The 22,157-nt window shown below is 38.8% G+C and overlaps 3 protein-coding genes across 5 annotated transcripts; 2 read left to right on the top strand and 1 right to left on the bottom strand.

The window, feature by feature from the left end:
* The first annotated feature begins 1,809 nt into the window (after positions 1-1,809).
* On the top strand, positions 1,810-10,199 carry LOC140764924 (mitogen-activated protein kinase 9-like). Its single transcript, XM_073103790.1, has 11 exons — positions 1,810-2,170; positions 2,633-3,041; positions 3,140-3,267; positions 3,436-3,495; positions 4,389-4,538; positions 5,825-5,980; positions 6,090-6,227; positions 6,320-6,393; positions 8,872-8,973; positions 9,084-9,336; positions 9,818-10,199. Exons 1-11 carry the CDS (start codon positions 1,922-1,924, stop codon positions 9,887-9,889), a joined length of 1,791 nt encoding a protein of 596 aa, XP_072959891.1. The 5' UTR covers positions 1,810-1,921; the 3' UTR covers positions 9,890-10,199.
* A 3,322-nt stretch (positions 10,200-13,521) lies between these two features.
* LOC140764310 (5-oxoprolinase 1) lies at positions 13,522-17,904 on the bottom strand. Of its 3 annotated transcripts, XM_073102803.1 has the most exons (3): positions 17,817-17,838; positions 17,700-17,733; positions 13,522-17,506 (listed from the first exon to the last, which is right to left on the bottom strand). In XM_073102803.1, the coding sequence occupies exon 3, from the start codon at positions 17,469-17,471 to the stop codon at positions 13,689-13,691; it is 3,783 nt and encodes a 1,260-aa protein (XP_072958904.1). In that variant the 5' UTR covers positions 17,472-17,506; positions 17,700-17,733; positions 17,817-17,838; the 3' UTR covers positions 13,522-13,688. The 3 variants fall into 3 exon arrangements, with proteins under 3 accessions (XP_072958904.1, XP_072958903.1, XP_072958902.1); XM_073102802.1 differs by lacking the exon at positions 17,700-17,733 and having other exon boundaries at positions 17,817-17,904; XM_073102801.1 differs by lacking the exon at positions 17,700-17,733 and having other exon boundaries at positions 17,764-17,904.
* Positions 17,905-19,424: 1,520 nt separating this feature from the next.
* Positions 19,425-21,826, top strand: LOC140766204 (putative G-type lectin S-receptor-like serine/threonine-protein kinase At1g61610). The gene is made up of 9 exons (XM_073105673.1): positions 19,425-19,525; positions 19,588-19,668; positions 19,766-19,877; positions 20,028-20,144; positions 20,234-20,379; positions 20,475-20,685; positions 20,791-21,028; positions 21,171-21,321; positions 21,404-21,826. Exons 3-9 carry the CDS (start codon positions 19,796-19,798, stop codon positions 21,719-21,721), a joined length of 1,263 nt encoding a protein of 420 aa, XP_072961774.1. The 5' UTR covers positions 19,425-19,525; positions 19,588-19,668; positions 19,766-19,795; the 3' UTR covers positions 21,722-21,826.
* Positions 21,827-22,157: the final 331 nt, after the last annotated feature.

Here is a 22,157-nt window from a genome sequence, read left to right on the forward strand (position 1 = left end):
CTCGACTCGATTCAATTGATGACTCAATACGTAGTCTTAAGCACTATGTCTTAGTAGCGAAGCATATATCTCAAAGCCTAGAAGAGTAAGCTGCTTAATTTAAGTGTTTATATATCTATAAATGGTTGTCTTCTGTCTTAACCCATGTATAGACTTGTGGCTCTTGAATTATATAAAAACAAAATTAATAAGGAGAGGAAAGGGAAAGGCTTCTTCCGGACGCCACTTAACCATTTTGCGAGGGAAATTAAATACGACCTTCACCAGATCCGGACTACTCCGAACCCATGCTCAATGAGGGGTGGGGGAGGGGGCGTTACCGACACGTGTCCTTCTTTTTTTGGTTCTCTTTTTGGTACCGGTTGTCACGCGGCGCCTCGGGTTCTTCGACCTTGATCATCGTGCCGCTCATTTCATGGACACCGATCCACAGCCCTCGTGGTTCTATCGGTCGTCGGACGCGTGGCAGTAAAGGACGATATTATTGGTCTAGCCGCACACACGTCTTTGCTTTTGGGACCACGTCATCCAATCCCCTAAAAAGCTTTGTTTTTATTTATTTATTTATTTATTTTTACTTTTTCTCTCATTTTATTTAAAAATTTAAAATTTAATGGTTGCAATTTGGTGAGATCAGCAAAGGAAAGTTAAGTTGTTAAGCTTGAAATAAGAGATGATAAATTAAAATCGAAATTAAACCATTTTGGTGTAATATTTAATCCTACTATCTCATCTTATAGCTCAATAATTTTTATTAATAATAAAAGATATATATCCACTGGTATATTTTTAATATCAGCTCCTATTTTTCACATTATGAAATTTGCCCTTTAGATTTAAAAATCAGCTTCAGTTAGGACTCCTTAAATATATTTTAATTAAATATTATATAAAAGTTATGTATAGAAGTTATGCATATTTTTTAAGCATAATTTTATAACAATTAACATATTTACTTACATTCAGTAACTAAATATAAATTCTTACATAAATTTATTTAAAATAATCACTATATTTTATAATTAAATAATAAAATATAAGTAAAATTATTAATATATATAATTTATATTTAAGAAATATGTGCAGAGGTATCCTTAAAAATCTCAGGATACTATTTGAAGGTATATTTAGTATATTTAACTTTTCTTTTAAGAAAAAAGAAGGAATATTCCAACTCTTATATTACTTTTATTACAAGCACATAGTTTTAGAGCAATAAAGAGAAAATATAATTTTATAGAAATGATGTGTAAAAAAATATAGCATTTTATAGGAAATAAAAAGACCTACTCAAACTAATTTCACAAATAAATTAACATTAAATGACAAAATTCCATGATAAGAACAGTTGACCATTATATACTATCTAATAAAACTAATTAAACTTTATATATATGTTGTCATCTCGGATATTAATGCACTCACATAGCTAAAGAATATAAAATATGAGAACGTGAAGAATTTATCATTCAGAATTGTTTTTTAATACCCACTGCGTTGTATTTTTTACTCTCGCGGTTATTAACGAAGTAGTTTGACTAAAATTTTATTTGACACTTTTAAAATTTAAATTTAAATTATTAAAGTATATAATTAGAAATTAAAATTTTTAATTATCTTTTAGTAAAGGGGGAGAAATGTAGAAAAAGATAGTTTGAATTTTAAGCGTAACTCGGGTAAATAATTTTAAATTAAAGCTTCGATAAATATATCTATTCTACTTCTTCTTTATTTTTCGGTCGCACTTCCTGTTCAGGAGTCTCCTCCTTTGTTCCACTCAAGCAGGCAAGGAGAGAGAGGGAGAGGGAGAGGGAGAGAGAGGGGGAGGGAGAGAGGAGAGGGGGAGGAGAAGGCGGGCAATGCAGCGATTGCCCGGCCGGAGGACACGCCGCGCCGCCGCCGCATCTGCCACCGCCGTTATATGGGGGGAGGGACTCTCGTCGACGGCGTCCGCCGTTGGTTCCAGCGCCGCACCACCGATTCCCGCAGCAGCGCCGCCTCTTCCACCACTTTGATCGGCGATCGCGACCCGGAGGAATTGGAGCCTGACGAGGAGGAGGAGGAGAGCAGGGAGGACCGACTCCTAATCGTCGAGGACTTGGATCTAGTCGGCCTCAGGTTGATCCGTGTCCCCAAGCGGAAGATGGCGCCAATCGACGCTCACAAAAAGGTCGAATGTCACCGATTTAACCGTTTTTATGCCATTGGTTTTGTTTTCTAAGATGATCTGTGCTTTTATTTATCTTTTTCGGTGAAAAGTTTGACTTTTATTGGTCTCTTTTGATTCGGTGGGTTCGGGATTATTTTCTTATCTCCTGGTCTAGCCAAAGGATAGAAATCATTCATAACTGAGTGTATCTGTATTTCCTCCGGATCAGATATAAAGTTTTGGGTTATACTCTTTGGATTACCAACGGTGGTCTTTCCTCCTCCTCACCTTTCTAATTTACTTGTTACAAGTAACTAAAATTTCTCCTTTCCTTTAACTCTTCTGTTAGATTAGCTTTCTTTTTCTTGCGGAATTTGCTCATCAGCCAGTGACCTCTGTTTCGTTGGAATATTTAGATTTTATTTATGTACACACTGCATAGCTTTTACCAGTTTTTTCACACTTCAAACTGTAATTTTTCAGAGCATGCTTGATAACGAGTTCTTCACCGAGTATGGAGAAGCGAGCCAGTACCAAATTCAAGAGGTGATTGGCAAAGGAAGCTATGGGGTTGTCGGAGCTGCCATCGACACCCACACCGGCGAGAGAGTGGCAATCAAGAAGATCAACGATGTATTCGAGCATGTCTCTGATGCAACTCGCATTTTAAGGGAGATCAAGCTACTCAGGTTGCTTCGGCATCCTGACATTGTGGAGATAAAGCATATTATGCTCCCTCCATCTCGACGGGAATTTAGGGATATATATGTTGTTTTTGAGCTGATGGAATCCGACCTTCATCAAGTGATCAAGGCAAATGACGACCTTACGCCTGAACATTTTCAGTTTTTCTTGTATCAGCTTCTTCGGGCTCTGAAGTATATCCATACAGGTTGATTTAAGATTTATGTGCAACAATTCCACCTACATACTGTTAGCTTTTGATTCTATTATATTGATTTGTGATGTTCTGTTTCTCTCCTTTTGCAGCTAATGTATTTCATCGTGATTTGAAGCCGAAAAATATACTAGCCAATGCAGACTGCAGATTGAAGATTTGTGACTTTGGGCTTGCTCGTGCATCATTTAATGATGCTCCATCAGCTATTTTTTGGACTGTATGTTGTTCTTCATGATGTAGTATTGTTCTTGTCCTTCAGTTGTTGCCAGTCCATCCTTTGGTTGTTCATTATTTCTTCTGTCTCACTTCGTGCAGCCCGTCTGTTATTCATTTGCGCTTCTATTTGCTTCTGTCATTGATTTTACATTTTTTTTCTTCTTTCAAGGATTATGTAGCAACAAGGTGGTACCGTGCCCCTGAATTATGTGGCTCTTTTTTCTCCAAGGTATGTTGATTTAGAACGTCTGACTTTTGAGCTATATCACCTGCTGGTAGTTCATTAAAAATTGTTTGTCATGATGGTACTGTTGTCATTTGATAAGATCTTTTCTTAATGTATCTCCACAATGGGTGGTTAATTCTGCAGAACTATTATATACAAATTGGATTATGGCAAAAAGAGCAGCAACAAATATTTTTTTTCCTTCTTGTGGAGTGAGGGCCATTTATTCTTCCACTTTGTTCATAATACCTTTTTATTGTGGATATTATAATGCTGTATCAATTTGAAGCCTCTGTCATGGAATTGTTTGATGATACAAGGATCCTGTCTTAGGAGAGAGTCTTTCTATTATGATATGAATTGCTTCCATCCTCTTCTTATAATCAATAATGACTTCCTTTTTGTCATTATACATCATTCAAGAATTTATTATCTTGGCAATTATTATAGTCAAAAATGGTAGCAAAGTTTTTTTTGTTATTATGTAGAGTGAGGGATTCATGCATTCATCCACTTTTGTCATATTACTTTTAATTGTGCATAATATAATGTTGTACCAATATAATTGTTTGACGCTATTAGCATCCTGTCCCAGGGGAGATTCTCCTATTATCAAATTAACTGCTCCTACCCTCTACTTGTAATCATTCACGCTACTTGTAATCATTCACGATCTTTCTTTTGTTGTTGTATATCACTCAAGAATTCATAAATATCACTATCAGTATAGGCATTTCTACCTATGCGTTCTTGCAGTTATGATTGTCAGTTGAAGGGCACAATATTGAGAATGCTTTACATTAAAGATAGTCTTCTTCTGCAGGAACTTTGGTATACTTATTGAAGTTCCGAGCTATTTTTTCAGGGTTTCTAATCATCCCATTTTTATTTTACAGTATACACCTGCAATCGACATGTGGAGCATTGGTTGCATTTTTGCAGAAATGCTTACTGGGAGACCCTTATTTCCTGGCAAGAATGTGGTGCATCAGTTGGATCTGATGACTGATTTACTTGGAACTCCATCTACCGAAACATTAGCAAGGGTTTGTTCGCTGTCAATATATCCATATTTTTTATTGACAAAACAACCATACATGTTTCATTGAAACATTTTCTTATGACTAATCAGCTTAATAGGTATCAGTCTACAACAGGGTATATAAAGTTTAATAACCATTATGATTTTCAGAGAAGCATCTCACTGGTCTAGACAATTTTACAGAATATATTCCTGATTCTTACCTCTTCTCTGTGGTATGCTTGCAATGTGGTGTGTCTATGTTTTCTTTTCCCGAACTTTAAGCCTCCCATATTTATTTATGTAATTGTGCGATTACACAGTTCCTGCATCCTTATTTTACAGTTAAGTGCTTTGCGTACCGTCTATTTATCCTGTTTTCTTTCTTGTTTTCCGCCTTCTTTTTTTCCTACTTGTATAAGAATTTTCTTTTTGAGAGGAAAGGGAAATGAAGGCAAGGGAGAAAGGGTTCAGTCATTTTGGATGAAGTGATGAACTGGAGGACTATGAAAGGTTTCAACTATTTTTGATGGATTAGAAGATGTTATGGAAATTCCATGCTCTAGATGTTATGATGAGATGCATGAGATAATTTGACTATGAATTATTTCCTCCCCACATGGTCTGGATACTCAGCATGAAGAAATTTTATCTGTGATTTTGATTATATTAGCTCACTGCTGGCTGCTATGAACAAACTCTTATGTTCATACATTTGTCGATCAAAAAGGGCAATATATCTTTCCTCGCTGCTTCCGTCTAATATTTTAATTGGTCATCTCTAATCCATTGTGGCACCTTCTATTTGAATCTAGTTACTCTTGAGCACTAATATGGACCAAGGTTCGAAAAATCGGCCCTTTCTTTTCTAATCATCTTGAGATTAATCATATGCCTGTCATATAGTCACACAGACAACCAGCATACTTGATTAGAACTTAGTCACAGGATAAGAGCACGATCAATGATCTTAATCCAGAAGGTTTTGAGCATGATAAGATATAACCTACACGAAATATACAGACATTAATGGATTGTAACAGTTTACGGTAAGGCGGACATGCACCATTTTTGGAACATAATTGTAGCTAATAGCCAGGCTTGAAGTTAAGATAGTACTAGCTTGTAGTAGGCCATAAAAACTCATAAAAAGTTATTACTTAACCAGAAGTTGATATTGTGCTTGATTCTCTTTACTTCTCTGGAATGTTCAACTTATACGTAATTCACTATACTATTTTTTGTACCATTATTTGTATTACCTTTTGTATATTGTCATTCTCTCATTATTTTTCCTTTTAAAATCCGTAGATTCGAAATGAAAAGGCGAGAAGATATTTAAGTAGCATGCGGAAGAAAACACCTGTTCCTTTCTCGCAGAAATTCCCCAATGCTGATCCACTTGCTCTCCGCTTACTTGAGCGGTTACTTGCTTTTGATCCTAAAGATCGACCTAGTGCCGAAGAGGTAACATTAATGGCTGAGACAACTGTAACTGAACTGAATAATCAGGATTGAAGCACAAATATGTTTTTGTACTTTTCCAGTGAAGCTGGGTTTCCTTGCTATTTTGTAGGCTTTAGCTGATCCATACTTCCGGAGTCTTGCTAATGTGGATCGTGAGCCATCATCACAACCCATTTCAAAACTCGAGTTTGATTTTGAGAGAAGGAAATTGACAAAAGATGATGTTAGGGAATTGATTTACCGAGAGGTATAGTGCTCTTAGCATTTTGATAAATGTCAACCTCCTTATATCTATTGCATGTCTTGCTTATCATGAGGTTTTTATGGAAAAACGAACAGATTTTAGAGTATCATCCGCAGATGCTGCAGGAGTATCTTCGTGGTGGCGAACAGACTAGCTTCATGTATCCTAGGTGCAATTTTAATTCCCTTCTTTGAACAAATATTATGTATCAAGGTGAATTTTTAATTTTAATCAGATGAACTGTAAGTTTCTTAACAAAGGCTATCTGACAGTTTTCTGTTCACACCAATTTCTTGTTATATTTGTTCTCTGGTACTATTAGATAAATTTCTTCCTCTCTGCATGCCAGGATAGTAACTTTTTTTTCTTTTTTTCTTTTATGTCTTGAAATATGCCTACTGGGAAAATTCAATCTTTGTAAGATCGTAGTGTTATAAATTGTTACTTGGCTTGTTGAAAGTTGTCAACTTTTATGGGCCAAAATCAAGGTTCATGCAGTTAATTTAGTGCTTTCTCTTATTCATGTGGAGATCATTTGGGGGCAGAAAGAATACCAGATTAAAAGGATTAAGAAGGAAAAAAAGGTTATATATCAGACTAAACAAGTAGATGAAATATTATTAGAAAAGGGGAGTTTCTATTGCAGAATTTAAATTATAATGCAACCAAGTCCTTACTCCTTACTGATAGAAAAATGGAGGTACTATAGTGGATGGAACAAATAATAGAACAAGAATGGATTGACTGGAAGAAGGGAAAGGAGGAAAAGAATTTATAATTCTAATACTGCAACATTTTTGGGTGAAAATAACACTCTGTTGGATTGTTCTTCTCATTGTTTATGTGGACATATGCCATGACTTCTATATTATCAACTCTTGAAGATGCTACTAGAACACAGTAAGCCCTGGTTATCGAGTTGGTCTTGGTACACTTTTCAGAACCTCACCAATAAAATCTCCCTCAGCATTCTAGGTTATGCTGTACACTTTCAGAGGTTCTCAAGTCACAAACAAAATATCACTGGTAGACTTTTTGGTGATTTCCTTTTTCTGTTTCCTGCCAAGCATATGAAGAACTGGAGCTGATCAACAAACAATTCGATGGTAAGAGGTTGCTTTTTGGGGCACAAATACCAGACTCTTTGTTGTTACCAAAACATTGGAAGTGGGTGCCAGCATGGGCACAGGGTTGCCATGGACACTCCCTCAAATTAATATTTTCAGGCAACTTTTGCAGCCCTAGGTCATATTATAGAGGAATAGGTTATATTACGGATGGTGAAGATGATTCCTATGGATCGATAAGTTTATCTCATATGATTCGCTTTCTTCTTAACAGATCTTGACTTACTCTCAGAGCAGATCTTGAGAAATAAGTTGCAATCTACTTTGAAGAATGCGGATTGTAACTTATTTCTTATATCTGCATTAAGTATCGTAAGATGTCCCTTCCCTTCTCCATTTTAGAGTTTAGTTCAAAAGGAGGTAGGTGGAGGTTGAAGCTGAGGATTGTAACTTATTTCTTGGATATGCATTTAGTGTCGTAAGATGTCCTTTCCCTTCTCCATTTTAGAGTTCAGTTCAAATGGAGATTGGTGGAGGTTGAGGCTGAGGAAGGTTCTATGTGATGCCAATGGAAACGAGAAGGTTGGTTTTGGTTTGACAGAAAGGAGATAGAGGAGGTCATAGTCATGAAGTGAGGTTGAGACGACACTATGCTTGTGACACGGTCAACACCGCTTGTTTTGTGCTTATGGCACGGCAATGTTGGAATGATTAGTCAACAACTTAAGCCTCTGTTCACTTCAACAATTACTTTTTCTTATTCTAGAACACAACTCATTATTCTAGAATAACAGCTAAACATCATAGTAACTCCATTCTAAAGTATAGACACTATTCATCAAAATTACATTTTATACAACACTTCAACCAATTACTAATTTACCCTTGATATCTATTCCATAATCCTATTTTATATCAAATCAAAGGGGTATTTATAGTAATTTATAAAAAAAAAACACATTTTTTTCATCTTACTTTTCACTTTATATCACATCAAAATTAATTATTATACTATTATTCTAGAATATAAGTGAACATAGGAATAATTCCTGAAATAAAGACCTTAATTTGAAAATAACAAAGAATCGATTCTAGAATCGATCTTATTTTTGAAGTCAACGAGGCCTAAGAATCTTAGTAGATTTCCTTTGTATGAAAGAATAACGAAACAATTCTACATTTATTACTATCAAGAATACAAGTATTTCAGTACATAAAATTGCCCACTCATGATTTCTTTGTTCTGAGCTAGTTTATTCACACTGAAATATTCAAATTTAATCTGCTATGCAATTTTTAATTACACATAAATGGGTGATCTCGGCATGTGCAGTGTCTGTTGCTAACATAGGGAGGTGCAGATTTGCTTTTAAAAAACTCTCGGGAGTTTCTTGAGTGCATTTTCTTTTAGCATAGGATTTAAGCCCTATGCCCATCTGGACACTAAAACTTAGGTTTAACCTTTTAGGTCCTTGTTAAAAGGGAAAGTTAAATTAAAATCTTATTCTCTTCTAGTCTACCTCTATCATATGAAAGACACTTGACTTGACATTTTACCTTATGCTATTCTCTGATTATAGTGGAGTTGATCGGTTTAAGCGACAGTTTGCACATCTTGAGGAGCACTATGGCAAGGGAGAAAGAAGCAGTCCTCTCCAGCGTCATCATGCCTCTTTACCAAGGTATTAATAAATGAAATTAGCAGGTTTTAGTCCTGGTTGATCTATTTCTGGCCTGTTTCTCATCTTGAAATAATTTTATGGACATGTCTCTTATCATATTTTTGCCACAGGGAAAGGGTTTGTGCATCAAAATATGAAGTTCCTGATCAAAATAATGATTATGAGAAGAGGAGTGCGGCTTCTGTCGCTCGCACTACCCTTGAAAGCCCTCCAAGGTCACATGAAGGTGAGCAGGAATCCATATCAACTACTGAAAATGGTGTAAGCATGCCAAATTGTAGTTCCCGCAGCTATCTGAAGAGTGCCAGCATCAGTGCTTCCAAGTTTGTAACTATCAAGGGGAAAAATGATCCAGAACAAGAGGTACTTGTGCATAAACCAACTGCTGGTATTTCACGATTCTATTCTATGAAACAAATAAAATCTACACATCCTCAAATTGATGTTCTGGCATTGACAAATTAGTGGATCATCTTGAATTTGTACTTAGAATGTTGACTTTACTAGTTGGAATATCTGCCCACTTCCAAATGCATATTGCGGTCTTCCAAACAGCATCTTGTAAATTGGTAGCCCTCATCTCTAATGTAACCTCAAATTGATGTTCGGCATTGACAAATTAGTGGATCATCTTGAATTTGTACTTAGAATGTTGACTTTACTAGTTGGAATATCTGCCCACTTCCAAATGCATATTGCGGTCTTCCAAACAGCATCTTGTAAATTGGTAGCCCTCATCTCTAATGTAGAACCCGAAAACAGCAACCTTTTCCATTCTTATTTGCCTCAAATTTTAATATGAGATTTACCAGTATTGTTTAGCTTTAATGGTGTATTACAACAGGACTCTATCTCTGATTGCGGGGACGAGGCTGTTGATGGGTTGTCAGATAAGGTTGCTGAGCTGATTGTGTAGGGCAGTGAACGACGTAAAGCAACCTTGTGACTGCAAGTCTGCGACATCGTGAACAAATCTGGGCTTCATGCTCATTCTGCTCCTAATTTTATAGAGGTTTATGCTATCTGAGGTCTCATGGTTATTTAGTGAAGATGAGAAATGTGTTAAATCTTATATATTCCCTGTTGTAATTTATTGTAACAGTAACAGTATTATTGTATGTCCATTGATTTTATGTCATCCACTCTGCCCATAGATTCTTCCTAAAGAATCCTTGAGCTCAAAAATCATTCATGCTATGAAAATGGACATTAGTCCTTTTGGTGGATGTCTGAATACCAATTTGCCCTTACAGTTTTATTTTCGTTTCTCCTTTCTATATGCAATTTTTTTTTTGTTACATGGGCAATTTGCCGTGCATTACTGATGGGAAAATCCCGCCGCAGTATTATTTGTGGAAAGTTTAAATGAAATAAGACAATTTCAGCTTGTGTTCTTGAAAATTGATAGTAATGTAATTGCAATTCTGGATGACATATTTCAGGATGATTTTATGAACGATAGTTGAACGATAATTTGAGGATTATTCAAAATTGTCACCAATCTTTTATACTAAATCATGAAACGGTCTGACACCATATTAGTGATATTAGTGGACAAGCATGAGAAGAAGATGGTATTAAGAATTTGCTGTGATTTTAATCATTTTTCTACGATATTTAATTTTGACGTTTTCCTTTAATGGATCAAAGACTAAGCATGTCATGGATAAATGGAGGCTTAGAATCTTTTATTGAAATTATTTATCCAAGAATAAAGGAATAAAAGCACACTCTTATCATTTCAAATTATCAACTTCAAAAGTACTATTCCCAATCATTTCGAACTTATTCAGATATTTCCTGGCAATTTGATCAACTATTTTGAATGCCACTGCTTTTTTAAGGCTTAATTTTATATACTAAATTAAATAATCAAATGCAATTAAGTTGCCAAAACCCGGTTTGTTAGACTAAATAAACTTCTAAGCTAACGGGGGTGCAAACAAGCGAAAGGTGGAGAAGCTTTCGGTGCATATAAATCAAAGATATAATGGTTGCAAACTATGATATATTAATAATATAAATTAAATCGAGACTTCTCAAATCAATTGTAAGCTAGCTGGCTTAGTTCTCTAGCCTTCTCTATTACATCTATCATTTCTTTTGCAATATAAATCATCGCCAAGCTGCTTGCACTCCGGGTAAAGCCACTGCTCCAAGGCGTCATATCTACAGCTCAGAAAGCTTTCGTTCCCAATAGGCAAATTGTAGACGACAACCAGGTCCTAGCGTAAGAAATACTCCGCCATCTCAAAACTTCCAAAAGACAGAAAGGCTCCTTTATGCTTAAAGCGGACCTCTCCAAAGCATTCGACAAGTTGGAGTGGAGCTTCATTAGAGACTGCCTTGAAGGATACGGCTTCTCGGCCAAGCTCGTGGGACTCATCAGCGCCTGCATCACCTCTGTCACCTTCTCTGTGCATGTCAATGGTGGTGCCCACGGCTTTTTCTCCCCCACCCACGGACTACGTCAAGGATGCCCGCTCTCTCCATACTTATTCATATTATGCTCCAATATTCTCTCTATCCTGCTGGATGAAGCAAGAACTCGAAAGAAGACTAGCGGAATTAGAGCAATCAGAAGTGCAACTCCCATTACCCACCTAATGTTTGCCAACAACCTGCTGCTCTTTGGTCGAGCAACTGCCATGGAGGCATCTAACCTAAAGGCAGTCATTGATCTATATTGCAAAAGCTCTAGTCAGGCACTCAACTTTGATAAATCTGCTATTCAGTTCAGTGAAGATATCAACCAGGGAAGGTGCAATGAAATGATAGCGGCTCTCAGAGTTAGACTGCTCTAGGAATGAGAGAAATATCTTAGAAACCCTTTCCTCCTCCGTAGGTCCAAAGTAAAAGCTCACGCTTTTGTAGTTGAGAACTCCACCAAAAGCTTGCCGGATGGAAGGCAAACTTACTATCGCATGCCGGCCACTTAGTGCTCATAAAATCCGTCTTGAGTTTGATCCCCATATATTTCATGGCACTTTTCATATACCCAAAGGAACTGATTGCCAAACTTGACAACCAAATGAGAGATTTCTGGTGGGGTTTCAACGACGAGCGCAAGCACATCTACCTAAAAAGTTGAAAAGCCCTTTGCAAGCCGAAAAGGAGCTGGTGGTCTTGGCATTAAGCAGCTAGAATTAGTGAACAAAGCTCTGATCATAAAGTTAGCTTGGAGGTTGATAAAGGAGCCCAATTCAGACTGGGCAATGCTCCTAAAAGAGAGATACTTCCGAGCCTCCTCCTACTGGAATGCAAGGCCAAAAGCGCAAGCATCTTGGGCATGGAACTCCGTGCTGAAAGTGAGAGAAGTGCTCCGAAAGAGCGTACGATGGCAGGTGGGCAACGGACAATCCATCTCCGTTGCTGCTAACCCATGGACTCCATTTGATCTATCGGAGCTGAAGCTATCCTAGTCCATCACCAAGGTAAGCGACCTGATGAGTGGTGCAGAATGGGATGTTGCCAAAATTCAAAATGAGCTCCCCTCCAATGTGGCTCGAGCGGTGACTAACATCTACATCAGCCCCGCAAGCATTACCAAGCCGAACAGACTCATTTGGATGCATACCTTGTCAGGAGTATTCACATTGAAGTCTGCTTTCAACACCCTCTCAGAAGGAGACTGGACGAGCTCATCCTCAGGGGAAGCCAGACGTTGGCTGTGGAAAACAATCTGGGGATGCAAGGGGACCCTGCCAAGAATCCTGACCTGAGCGGAGCGCTTCCGGTTGGAGAGGAGGTGGCGAGGCGCATTCCTAACATAGAGGCTTGCTGCCTAATCTGTCGTGCAGCTCCGGAGGACGTAGACCATCTCCTACTTGGGTGTGAATTCGCTCGAGCAGTTTGGTTTTCTAGCGAGCTAGGCCTTCGTGCTGCTAACGTGCCAGAACAAGTGGACAAGTGGATCAACTCTACGGCTACCAAGCTGCCAAGAGATCTACTTGCTTATGCCTTCAAGATAATGTCAGAGATTTGAAAAGCCCGAAATGAGCTGGTCCATAGAGGGGTAGAGTGTTCACCCACCTCGGTGCTTGAGAAGGCAAAGAGAAGTGTGTGTATTGACCATCAGCGGCCTGGAATGGACCCATCTCCTACACGAGAGAAGGAGCATGAGCAGCCAAAGGACGGAGATCTAGTGTGTTGGGTTGACGCCTCCTGGAAGGGCAACTGTGCAGAGGGTATTGGCATTATTATTATCAAGCATCCGAACCGGTTCCATGAAGCCAAAAGTATCTATCTTGATTTCTGCCAGAATAGCTTAATGGGTGAAGCTCAAGCGCTGCTGGAAGGACTGAGGAGGGTGGCCGAATCACTTCAGGAAGAAAATGGCTGGGTTTTTTGTGACACGCTCAAAGTGGTCAAAGCAGTAAACGGGTGGGAGGATCAACTAATAATATCATGAGTTAAAAGAACATTATAGTTTGATCCTACTGGAACATCAAGACAGTAAGCATTATGCTCTTGAAATACTATCTTCATCATCTTCAGATTACTTCTTTGAAAAATGCTTATGCATTTACTATCATAACTCACTCAACCTGAAGCATAAAATGCTCTTACAAGCATAAACAGCTGATTTAGAGGATAGACCTCTGGGAAAGTTATCATGTTTCAGTTTTACTTTGCACTTATTGGACGAGTGCTGTTATTCCAGAGAAAGGGAAAATAGGAAAAAAAAATCTAAGCTCACAAGATAGAATGGAACATCAATGAGGAGAACCAAATCCACCACCGCCAGGAGTAAAAATCTGAAGTACTTCACCTGCATCAACTTCGATAGTATTCTTTCCTCCAAGATACACCCTTCGCTTGTCTTTCCGTATCAGATAATTAGCACCACGAGCCCCATCTTTACCGCCATTCAATCCTCTCGGGGCATGCACACGCCTCTCTGAAAGAATGCTTACCACAACTGGCTGTCGAAACTCTATTTCCCTCACAATGCCGTCACCCCCTCTATGATAACCAGCACCTCCACTATTTTCCCGAATACCAAACTTGTGAAGGAGGACAGGATACCGCTGCTCAAAAATCTCTGGATCAGTCATCCTAGTGTTGGTCATGTGGCATTGAACTCCACTGGTCCCGTCCCAGCTCGGCCCTGCTCCACAGCCGCCGCCAATAGTTTCGTAGTAACCGAAGGTGTCATCTCCAAAGGTCAAATTGTTCATGCAACCCTGAGAGCAGGCACATGCTTGAAATGCAGTTAGGATAACATCCGTTACCCTCTGCGATGTAAGCACATTGCCACCCACGACAGCAGCCTTGTCACTGGGAGAAAGGAAAGAACCTTCAGGAATATGGATACTGACTGGAGCTAGACAGCCTTGATTCAATGGGATATCAACATCCACCAGGCACCGGAGGCAGTATATAACCGCTGCTGCTGTTACTGCTTCAGGGGCATTCCAATTACCATAAACCTCTGGACTGGTCCCCTCAAAGTTGAAAGTAGCTTCGCCACTATTAGAATCAATACTGAGTTTCAGATGGATTACAGAACCATCATCCATGTAGTCTTCTTCCTCGATGACAGAAGACCCCTTCTCTCTTTCAACTCTAAAAGCGACGGCTTTGAGCATCTCCCTGACAGCTCCTTCAGCATTCTTCTGAACATAGTTCATGTAAGATTGAACGGTAGTTAAACCATACTGATTAATGAGTTCCTTGATGAGTGTTATTCCTCTCTGGTTTGCTGCCACCTGGGCACGAAGATCAGATAAATTATCTTGTATCCTGCGGGTTCCTGGGACCTTATGAGCTGAGTGATCATTGGAACATGGTGACTGAAGCAACTGGATAATAGCTTTTTCTTGAAAAATACCCCTTTCTACAAGTTTGAATGCCTTAATTGCGGCGCCTTCTTCCCAAATTGATTTTGAGAACGGGGGCATGCTTCCTGGAGTAATGCCACCTATCTCCGCATGGTGTCCTCTGCTAGCCACAAAAAATACCAGTTTTCCATCATCAAAGACTGGCGTGATAACTGTTATATCTGGTAGATGGCTTCCTCCAGCACAAGGATGATTGGAAACCAAAACATCACCTTCATTAAGGTTATCACCCCAGAAATTGAGTTGCCAACACACAGTACTTGACATGGCTCCCAGATGCACAGGGACATGAGGGGCATTTGCAACAAGTCCTCCATCTGGACCAAAAAGAGCACAAGAAAAATCTAGTCTTTCCTTTATGTTTGTTGAAATGGAGGTTCTCTGGAGGGTCCGACCCATTTGCTCAGCAATGCCCATAAACCGATGATTGAATATTGAAAGTTGTACCACATCTGCTACCTTCTCCGATACCTTTGCAGTGCTTGGGGTTGAGTTTATCTCAATTTTTATATTTCCATACTTGGTGATAATAGCTTTACACTCAGGCTCTATAATCACTGTACTGTTACCATTCATGATAATAGCAGGTCCTTGCAAGCTGTGACCGTAACCCAGATTTTCAAGCTTAAATAGAGGAGTTGCTTGCCAACCATTGACAAAATAAATATTGTAAGAGCCTTCTGGTACAGGATTTACCAATGTTGGCTCCAGTTCTTGTGGCTTCAAGATGCTTGTGACGCCGATACCTCGTACCCTCACATCGCATACGAGTATCTTCCTGTTTTGCAATTTAAATCCATACTCTTGTTGAAACAACCTAACAAACTCATCAATATAATCATTCCAATTTCCTCCATTTGGCTTTTTGACCATGATGGCTGTGTCTGTTCCCTCATACCTCAAGTTTAAATAAGACTCTGTCATGATGTTTTCATCTGTAAAACCCTGTTCCTTTAGCTTTTGCTTTACCTGTTTTGATAGAAAAGCCTCCCTCCGAAAGGCCTCAATAGCAGAATCTGGATCATAAACAGAGGAATAAGGCTCCTGCACCTCTTCAACCACATCAGCCAAGCCCATTCCAAAGGCACTCAATATCCCACAATACCGATGAATGAGGACTTCAGTCATACCTAAGGACCTGGCTATAGCACATGCATGCTGAGGACCTGCACCACCAAAGCAAGCAAGTGCATGGTTCCTGGTTTCGTGCCCCTTCATTTCTGTTAGCTGGCGTATAGGTCGACACATAGTTTCATTTGCCACATTTACAAACCCAAGAGCGATCTCCTCTACTGTCATATCCTCCACCGAGGGGTCCTGGGCCTCCTGGCTCTTACGGTAAGAGTTGATCTCAACTGCTAGCTTCTTAAATTCTTTCCTGGTAGCTTCAATATCTAAAGGTTGATCTTCATTAGGACCAAATATGGACGGGAAATAGTCTGGAATGACGGTTCCTAAGATCAGATTAGCATCTGTGACTGATAATTCTCCGCCTTTCCTATAACAAACTGGGCCAGGATGCGCCCCAACTGATTCAGGTCCTACTCTAAAAGATCCAAATTGAAACTTAAGCCTGGATCCACCACCGGCAGCCACAGTATTTATGTCAAGCTGAGGTGCTTGAATTATTGCCCCGGCAATTTGGGTCTCAAGAACCTGCTCATAGCTTCCATCATAACGGCTCACATCAGTTGATGTGCCACCCATATCAAACCCAATAAGAGGTTTTGATGTCTCAAGACCAAAGAGGGTTTGAGAGTAACCAACGACTCCTCCGGCCGGACCTGATAAGACAGCTTTATGCCCAGAAAATCTATGTTCTGGTGCCAGACCACCATCAGATTGCATAAACAATACATTCACCTTTTCTGCTCCACCTTCAAATCTAGACATGAACCCTGATAAGTACTCCTTAATCACTGGAGTAAGATAAGCATCCACACTGGCTGTCAGTCCTCGAGGCACAACACGAACCATTGGAGTCAAAGACGAAGACAAAGAGATATGCTTGAAACCCATGCCCAGTGCCAATTTCTCCACCAAGATTTCATGGTTAGGATAAGTGTAGGAATGCATCAACACTACTGCCAAACAAGTTATCCCTTTATCAAGTAAATTTTGCAATAATGGCTTCAATTCTTCTTCATCAAGAGGCTTGGCCACCCTAATTAGCTCGCCAGATATCCCTTCAACTGAAGAGGAATCTTTTTCTTTATCAAGAACAAGCTCGACCCTCTCATCAACCTCTATAACCTCCTCATAGAGATTTGAGGGCTTCGAGACCGTGAGGTCGAAGATGTTCGGCCGGGCTTGGTTTCCAATCTGAAGCAAATCTCTAAAGCCTCTGGTCACGCAAAGGGCAATCCTCTCACCTTTCCTCTCCAGCAGAGCATTCGTGGCAACAGTGGTGCCCATCCGGATCCAATCAATCCTATCAGTGGGAATCTTAGAAGACCGGGGGATCTCCTCACCGGTGAACTCCTCGAGGATCCTCCTAATACCTTCAATGGGAGCATCATCATAGTTCGACGGATCCACTGACAAAAGCTTCATCACATAGCCTTCAGATTGGCCAGGGACTTCGGCATAGATGTCCGTGAACGTGCCTCCTCTGTCAATGCAAAATCTAAACTCGTTCTCCTTCATGCTGCCCATTTATGTGTCTTCCTCTGAGAAATCAAACGAACACCCTGCATACAAAACCCGATTTTATGAAATTAAACAAGTACAATCTCCAAGAACCAAACTCCCAAACACAAAATATCGGTCTCACTATTCGCAATCAAACAAAGGTTTCACAATCTTTTCAGTTATGATTCGTAAATCTCTTTCTTTCTTCAAGAACACACATCAAATTAAACAACTGTAAGCTGTGACTCCAACCTATTCCGGGCGAATCTTAAATCGTAGTTAGCATCTACAGAAGCAACACAGCATCTCTTATTACCTTCTACTCATGTTAGCACTAATTAATAGATGATGATATTTTTCTGAGAGCACCTGCGTTTGCTGAAGATGAGATTGCGATTGTAGGAGATAGTTCGAGGGATCGAGAGAGAGAGAGAGAGAGAGTCGTCTAGAACTAGGCATAGTAGCCTAGTAGAGCAGTAAGGGGCGAAAACGGATCAAACACGGATAGTACAGTGGTCAACCCGGATCCATTATTTTGCACCCGATAATACGGATATTGGATGGACGGATGGAAAAGTTTCTTATATTTGTATGCCATCTATATAGATACCCGGTTAAATTTCAAGTTAAATCTCAATAATTTAATTTTTAAAAAAAATACTCCTGACTAAGAAAATATTATAAAAAGCTTATCTAATTTATTCAAATATTTATATCCACACAACAACAAAAAAATAATAAGAAGAATTTTAAATATTATACATGCAAAAATCATGTGTCAAATATCAAATTTAGAGAGTCAAAGTAACAAATACGAGACCTTCTAAATAATATATATGCAAACGAATTTTAAACTGATATAGATACAGATATAATTTAATTTGCAAATCGAATCTTAAATAAATTTACTTATATGACACAGAAATAAGTGTGGTTTTTCTTCTTCTTTTCTTTCTTTATTTCCACGTTTGGCCAAACCAACAGGTAGGGCCCGTCTAGTACGATGGGTTTTTATTGAACACGTGTAATAACCTTTTGGTTAGGGTAGAAATAGTAGACCATTAAAAGATATTTAAGGCCAACGAGTTGAGAACAAACTTTCACTTTCAACTACCAATATTTTTATTGTGACAGGAGGAGCAGGAGTCCAACATATCTCCATGGTTTGGTAAAAGATGAATCAACTCAAATGTGAGATCAAGTAGACAACTATTAATTTCAACACTAACCAAAACGTATAGGTTGATGAAAATCCTTCTAATACCATGTTAAATGATTAATTAATCCAAAAGCTAATTAAACGGTTGGATAACTAACTAATAACACTAGACCTCGTTTGGTTAGTGCATAAGTCTCCCTTGCATAAACCGAAACTTTAAGTTATGCATAACCTATAATTTCCACACATAGATGAGGAATCTCCTGCTCCAGATTACATCATCTTTGAACAGTGGAAAAAGAATGCACCCTCGGTGATCAATCATGCCATCAAACTAATCCTTATGATGTTTAAGCCTGTGAAGTTTCTAACACTTGGAAAAGTCCTGTTGAATTTTTCTGTACCTTCCACTCACTCTCTCTCTCTCTCTCTCTCCATATTTCACCCTTCTTTCTAGGTAAGAAATGGATGCCGTTTCCAATTTCCATTGCCCAGTGTGACGTTGTGGTCCCTAGATAGCCATCTTAATATCTTATGATGCTTATATATTCCCTAGTTTATTATATTTATAATTTTAGATGTCACCTTTACATCCTGGGGCAATAATAATACAATCAGCAAACAGCACTGCCAGACTATATGCCAATGATCCGTATCAGAAGATACCATATCAATCAGAAATTGCTAACTAGTATGGCAAAATTACAGTGGATAAAGCCAAATCTAGATGAATTAAAATTGAAAGCCCAAGTGGGCCTTCCAATTTTTTTACTGGTTGCAAGGTGGCTGTCTGCATCTCTTAGCCCACCATGCATGATTCTTCTTCTTTGTCAAAGAAGTCGTCCTACTCCTACCTTTACTTTCTTTCAGCCTTCTCTTGCCCTTTTGCTCATTTAGTTCACATGGTGTACTCAACAAGGCAAGTCATCCAAATCCATCAACTCCTTCCTTATAGTATCTAATTTCCCTTCCATTTCACAGTTGTGTTTATCAAGAGAAGAGAGTTGGAGAGATGAGCAACTAGCTCATAGCTTCACCAAACATCTATTCCGAGAATTTCAGGTTGATCTTAATACCTCCTCCTGTTATAGGATTTAACCCAGTTCCTGGTAAGTGGAAACAAATCATCTTATGTGTTTGATGCCAATGTCTTTACTAGCAAGAAACCAATTCAGAAGGAGTAGTGAAGATGGTGGTGATGCACAAAGATGTGATTTTTTATCGGCGGCGCTTGGGGAATGCTCCTCAATCAACACCTAGCAGTGACAAAGGTAATTGATCTATATATGTTAGATTTGTAAACAAAAAAAGAAGTTATAGATTACATAGAGAGCTAATTAATGACGAAGTGGAATTGCTTCTCTCTTTTTTGGCTGAATATTTTCTGATTGAGAATTGGAACAATCTGAATGAACAATCAGGGGGGGAAAACAAATCGAGTTCCTCTGCGATGCCTATCATGGTTTCGATCCTAGCCGTCGTTATTGTTTGCACTTGCCTCTACTGCCTATATTGCTGGAGATGGCGGAAACGCAACGGTAGATCTTGGCCACCAATTCAGATGTTTTTAAGTATGAGATTAAGAATTGTTGTACTAAGACTGTCTCATAGTAATTTTTTTTTTCAGCTGTTCGAAAAGCTCAGCAAAACAGTCTCAGGCCTCTATCTAGTTCAGATTTGCCTCTGATGGATCTAACATCGATACAAGCAGCTACCAACAACTTTTCGAAGGCCAACAAGCTAGGGGAGGGTGGATTTGGCCCTGTTTATAGAGTACTGGCTTCTATACTTCCTTGATCAATATATTGTTATCAATGTTGTCTATGTTCAATGCCATTCTGATAGCAAGTTGGGCAATACTTATTCAGGGTGCTTTGAGTGGAGGAGCTGAGATCGCGGTCAAGAGGCTTTCAACGAAATCTAGACAAGGTAACATGGAATTCCGCAATGAGGTGGAGCTGATTGCCAAACTGCAGCATAGGAATCTTGTGAGACTGTTAGGTTGTTGTGTTGAGAAAGACGAGAAGTTGCTCATCTATGAATACCTGCCTAATAGAAGCCTTGATTCTTTCCTATTTGGTCAGTTCATTAATGCTTCTGAAATAGTTCAGTATGAATACAGTTGAAGAAAATTGATTCAGTACTGTGGATTGTTTTACTGATACTGTCAAATTATTCTGAAAGCTTCAAGCAATCAGACTCAATTGGATTGGAAAAGACGACATCATATTATCCTAGGAATCGCAAGAGGACTACTCTATCTCCATGAGGACTCTTTACTGAAGGTCATCCACAGGGACCTCAAAGCTAGTAATGTGTTGCTGGACAATAAGATGAATCCAAAGATTTCAGACTTCGGCATGGCAAAGATCTTTGAGGGAGAAGATGACGAAGTCAATACCGGAAGAGTGGTCGGAACTTTGTAAGTTACAAACTCTTCTCGATCTCCTTTTCCCTTATTTCTCTACAAAATTGACAAAATCCCATGAGTACATATTATGTTAAGATTGAATTCGCGAAACAATGTATCGAAAATGTTTTGCTAATTTTATGCTATGAAACAGTGGGTATATGGCTCCTGAGTATGCAAGAGAAGGAATTTTCTCTGTGAAGTCAGATGTTTTCAGCTTTGGAGTTCTTCTACTAGAGATTCTTAGTGGGCAAAGAAATGGAGGATGTTATCTTCAGAAACATGGCCAATCTCTTCTCCAACATGTAAGCTGATCAATTCAATCAACCTTCCATTGACTAATTACAAAAAAATTATCTCCTCATACAAAGTTATGCAATGTTGTAGGCCTGGCAATTATGGATTGAAGACAGAGCAGTAGAGCTGATGGATCCATTGCTCGAAAACTCTTACGCAACAAATGAAGCTTGGCGATGCCTCCACGTCGCATTGCTCTGTGTGCAGGAAAATCCAGATGACAGGCCTAACATGTCAATTGTTGTTCTTATGCTGATAAGTGAGCAAATGCCACTCCCCCCGCCTACCGAGCCACCAAATTTTGCACGGTTTACAATCTCTTCTGATATGTCTTCGACTACAAAGACCAATTCGATAAAAACTCACACTGTAAATGAGATCACAATGACTCTTATCGAACCGCGGTAGTGATTTAATTCTCATTTCGATAGAGAAGTATATGTATAGTTGATGTTTTGCAAAGTAAGGATGTGTACTTGCTGATATATGGATACATATCGAGAGATTCATACAGACTAGAGCAGCTGAATTAAAATGAGCACATAACATCTGCAAATCTTTTGCTGATCTATAAAAGTTCATAACAGCACAAGCAGAATTCAACCGAGCAAAGAGAACATAAATCTGCAATAATTCTTGAATTTAGATGGTTCATTGATCTATAAAGTCGACAGTCATTACATAAGATAAGGTTTCCCTGGAATGTATCATAAATTTATGCAGTTAATCTTAGACAAGGATTAAATCAGATTTTTGTGTATCAATTTTCTTTTTCTTATTCTACATTGGAAAAGAAACATAAAAAAAAATCGACAATCTACGTTAGAAATACTATTCAAATTAC

The sequence above is a fragment of the Typha angustifolia genome, chromosome 8, assembly GCF_048772165.1.
Source record: "Typha angustifolia cultivar Huaian chromosome 8, ASM4877216v1, whole genome shotgun sequence".
Taxonomy (NCBI): domain Eukaryota; kingdom Viridiplantae; phylum Streptophyta; class Magnoliopsida; order Poales; family Typhaceae; genus Typha; species Typha angustifolia.

Coding starts and splice junctions, on each gene's coding strand:
- LOC140764310 (XM_073102802.1), bottom strand. CDS start 17,471: ATGGGCAGCATGAAGGAGAACGAGTTTAGATTTTGCATTGACAGAGGA.
- LOC140764924 (XM_073103790.1), top strand. CDS start 1,922: ATGGGGGGAGGGACTCTCGTCGACGGCGTCCGCCGTTGGTTCCAGCGC. Junction 3,496..4,388: donor GTGGCTCTTTTTTCTCCAAG/GTATGTTGATTT, acceptor TTTATTTTACAG/TATACACCTGCAATCGACAT. Junction 4,539..5,824: donor CTACCGAAACATTAGCAAGG/GTTTGTTCGCTG, acceptor TAAAATCCGTAG/ATTCGAAATGAAAAGGCGAG.
- LOC140766204 (XM_073105673.1), top strand. CDS start 19,796: ATGGTGGTGATGCACAAAGATGTGATTTTTTATCGGCGGCGCTTGGGG. Junction 19,878..20,027: donor AACACCTAGCAGTGACAAAG/GTAATTGATCTA, acceptor ATGAACAATCAG/GGGGGGAAAACAAATCGAGT. Junction 21,029..21,170: donor GGAAGAGTGGTCGGAACTTT/GTAAGTTACAAA, acceptor GCTATGAAACAG/TGGGTATATGGCTCCTGAGT.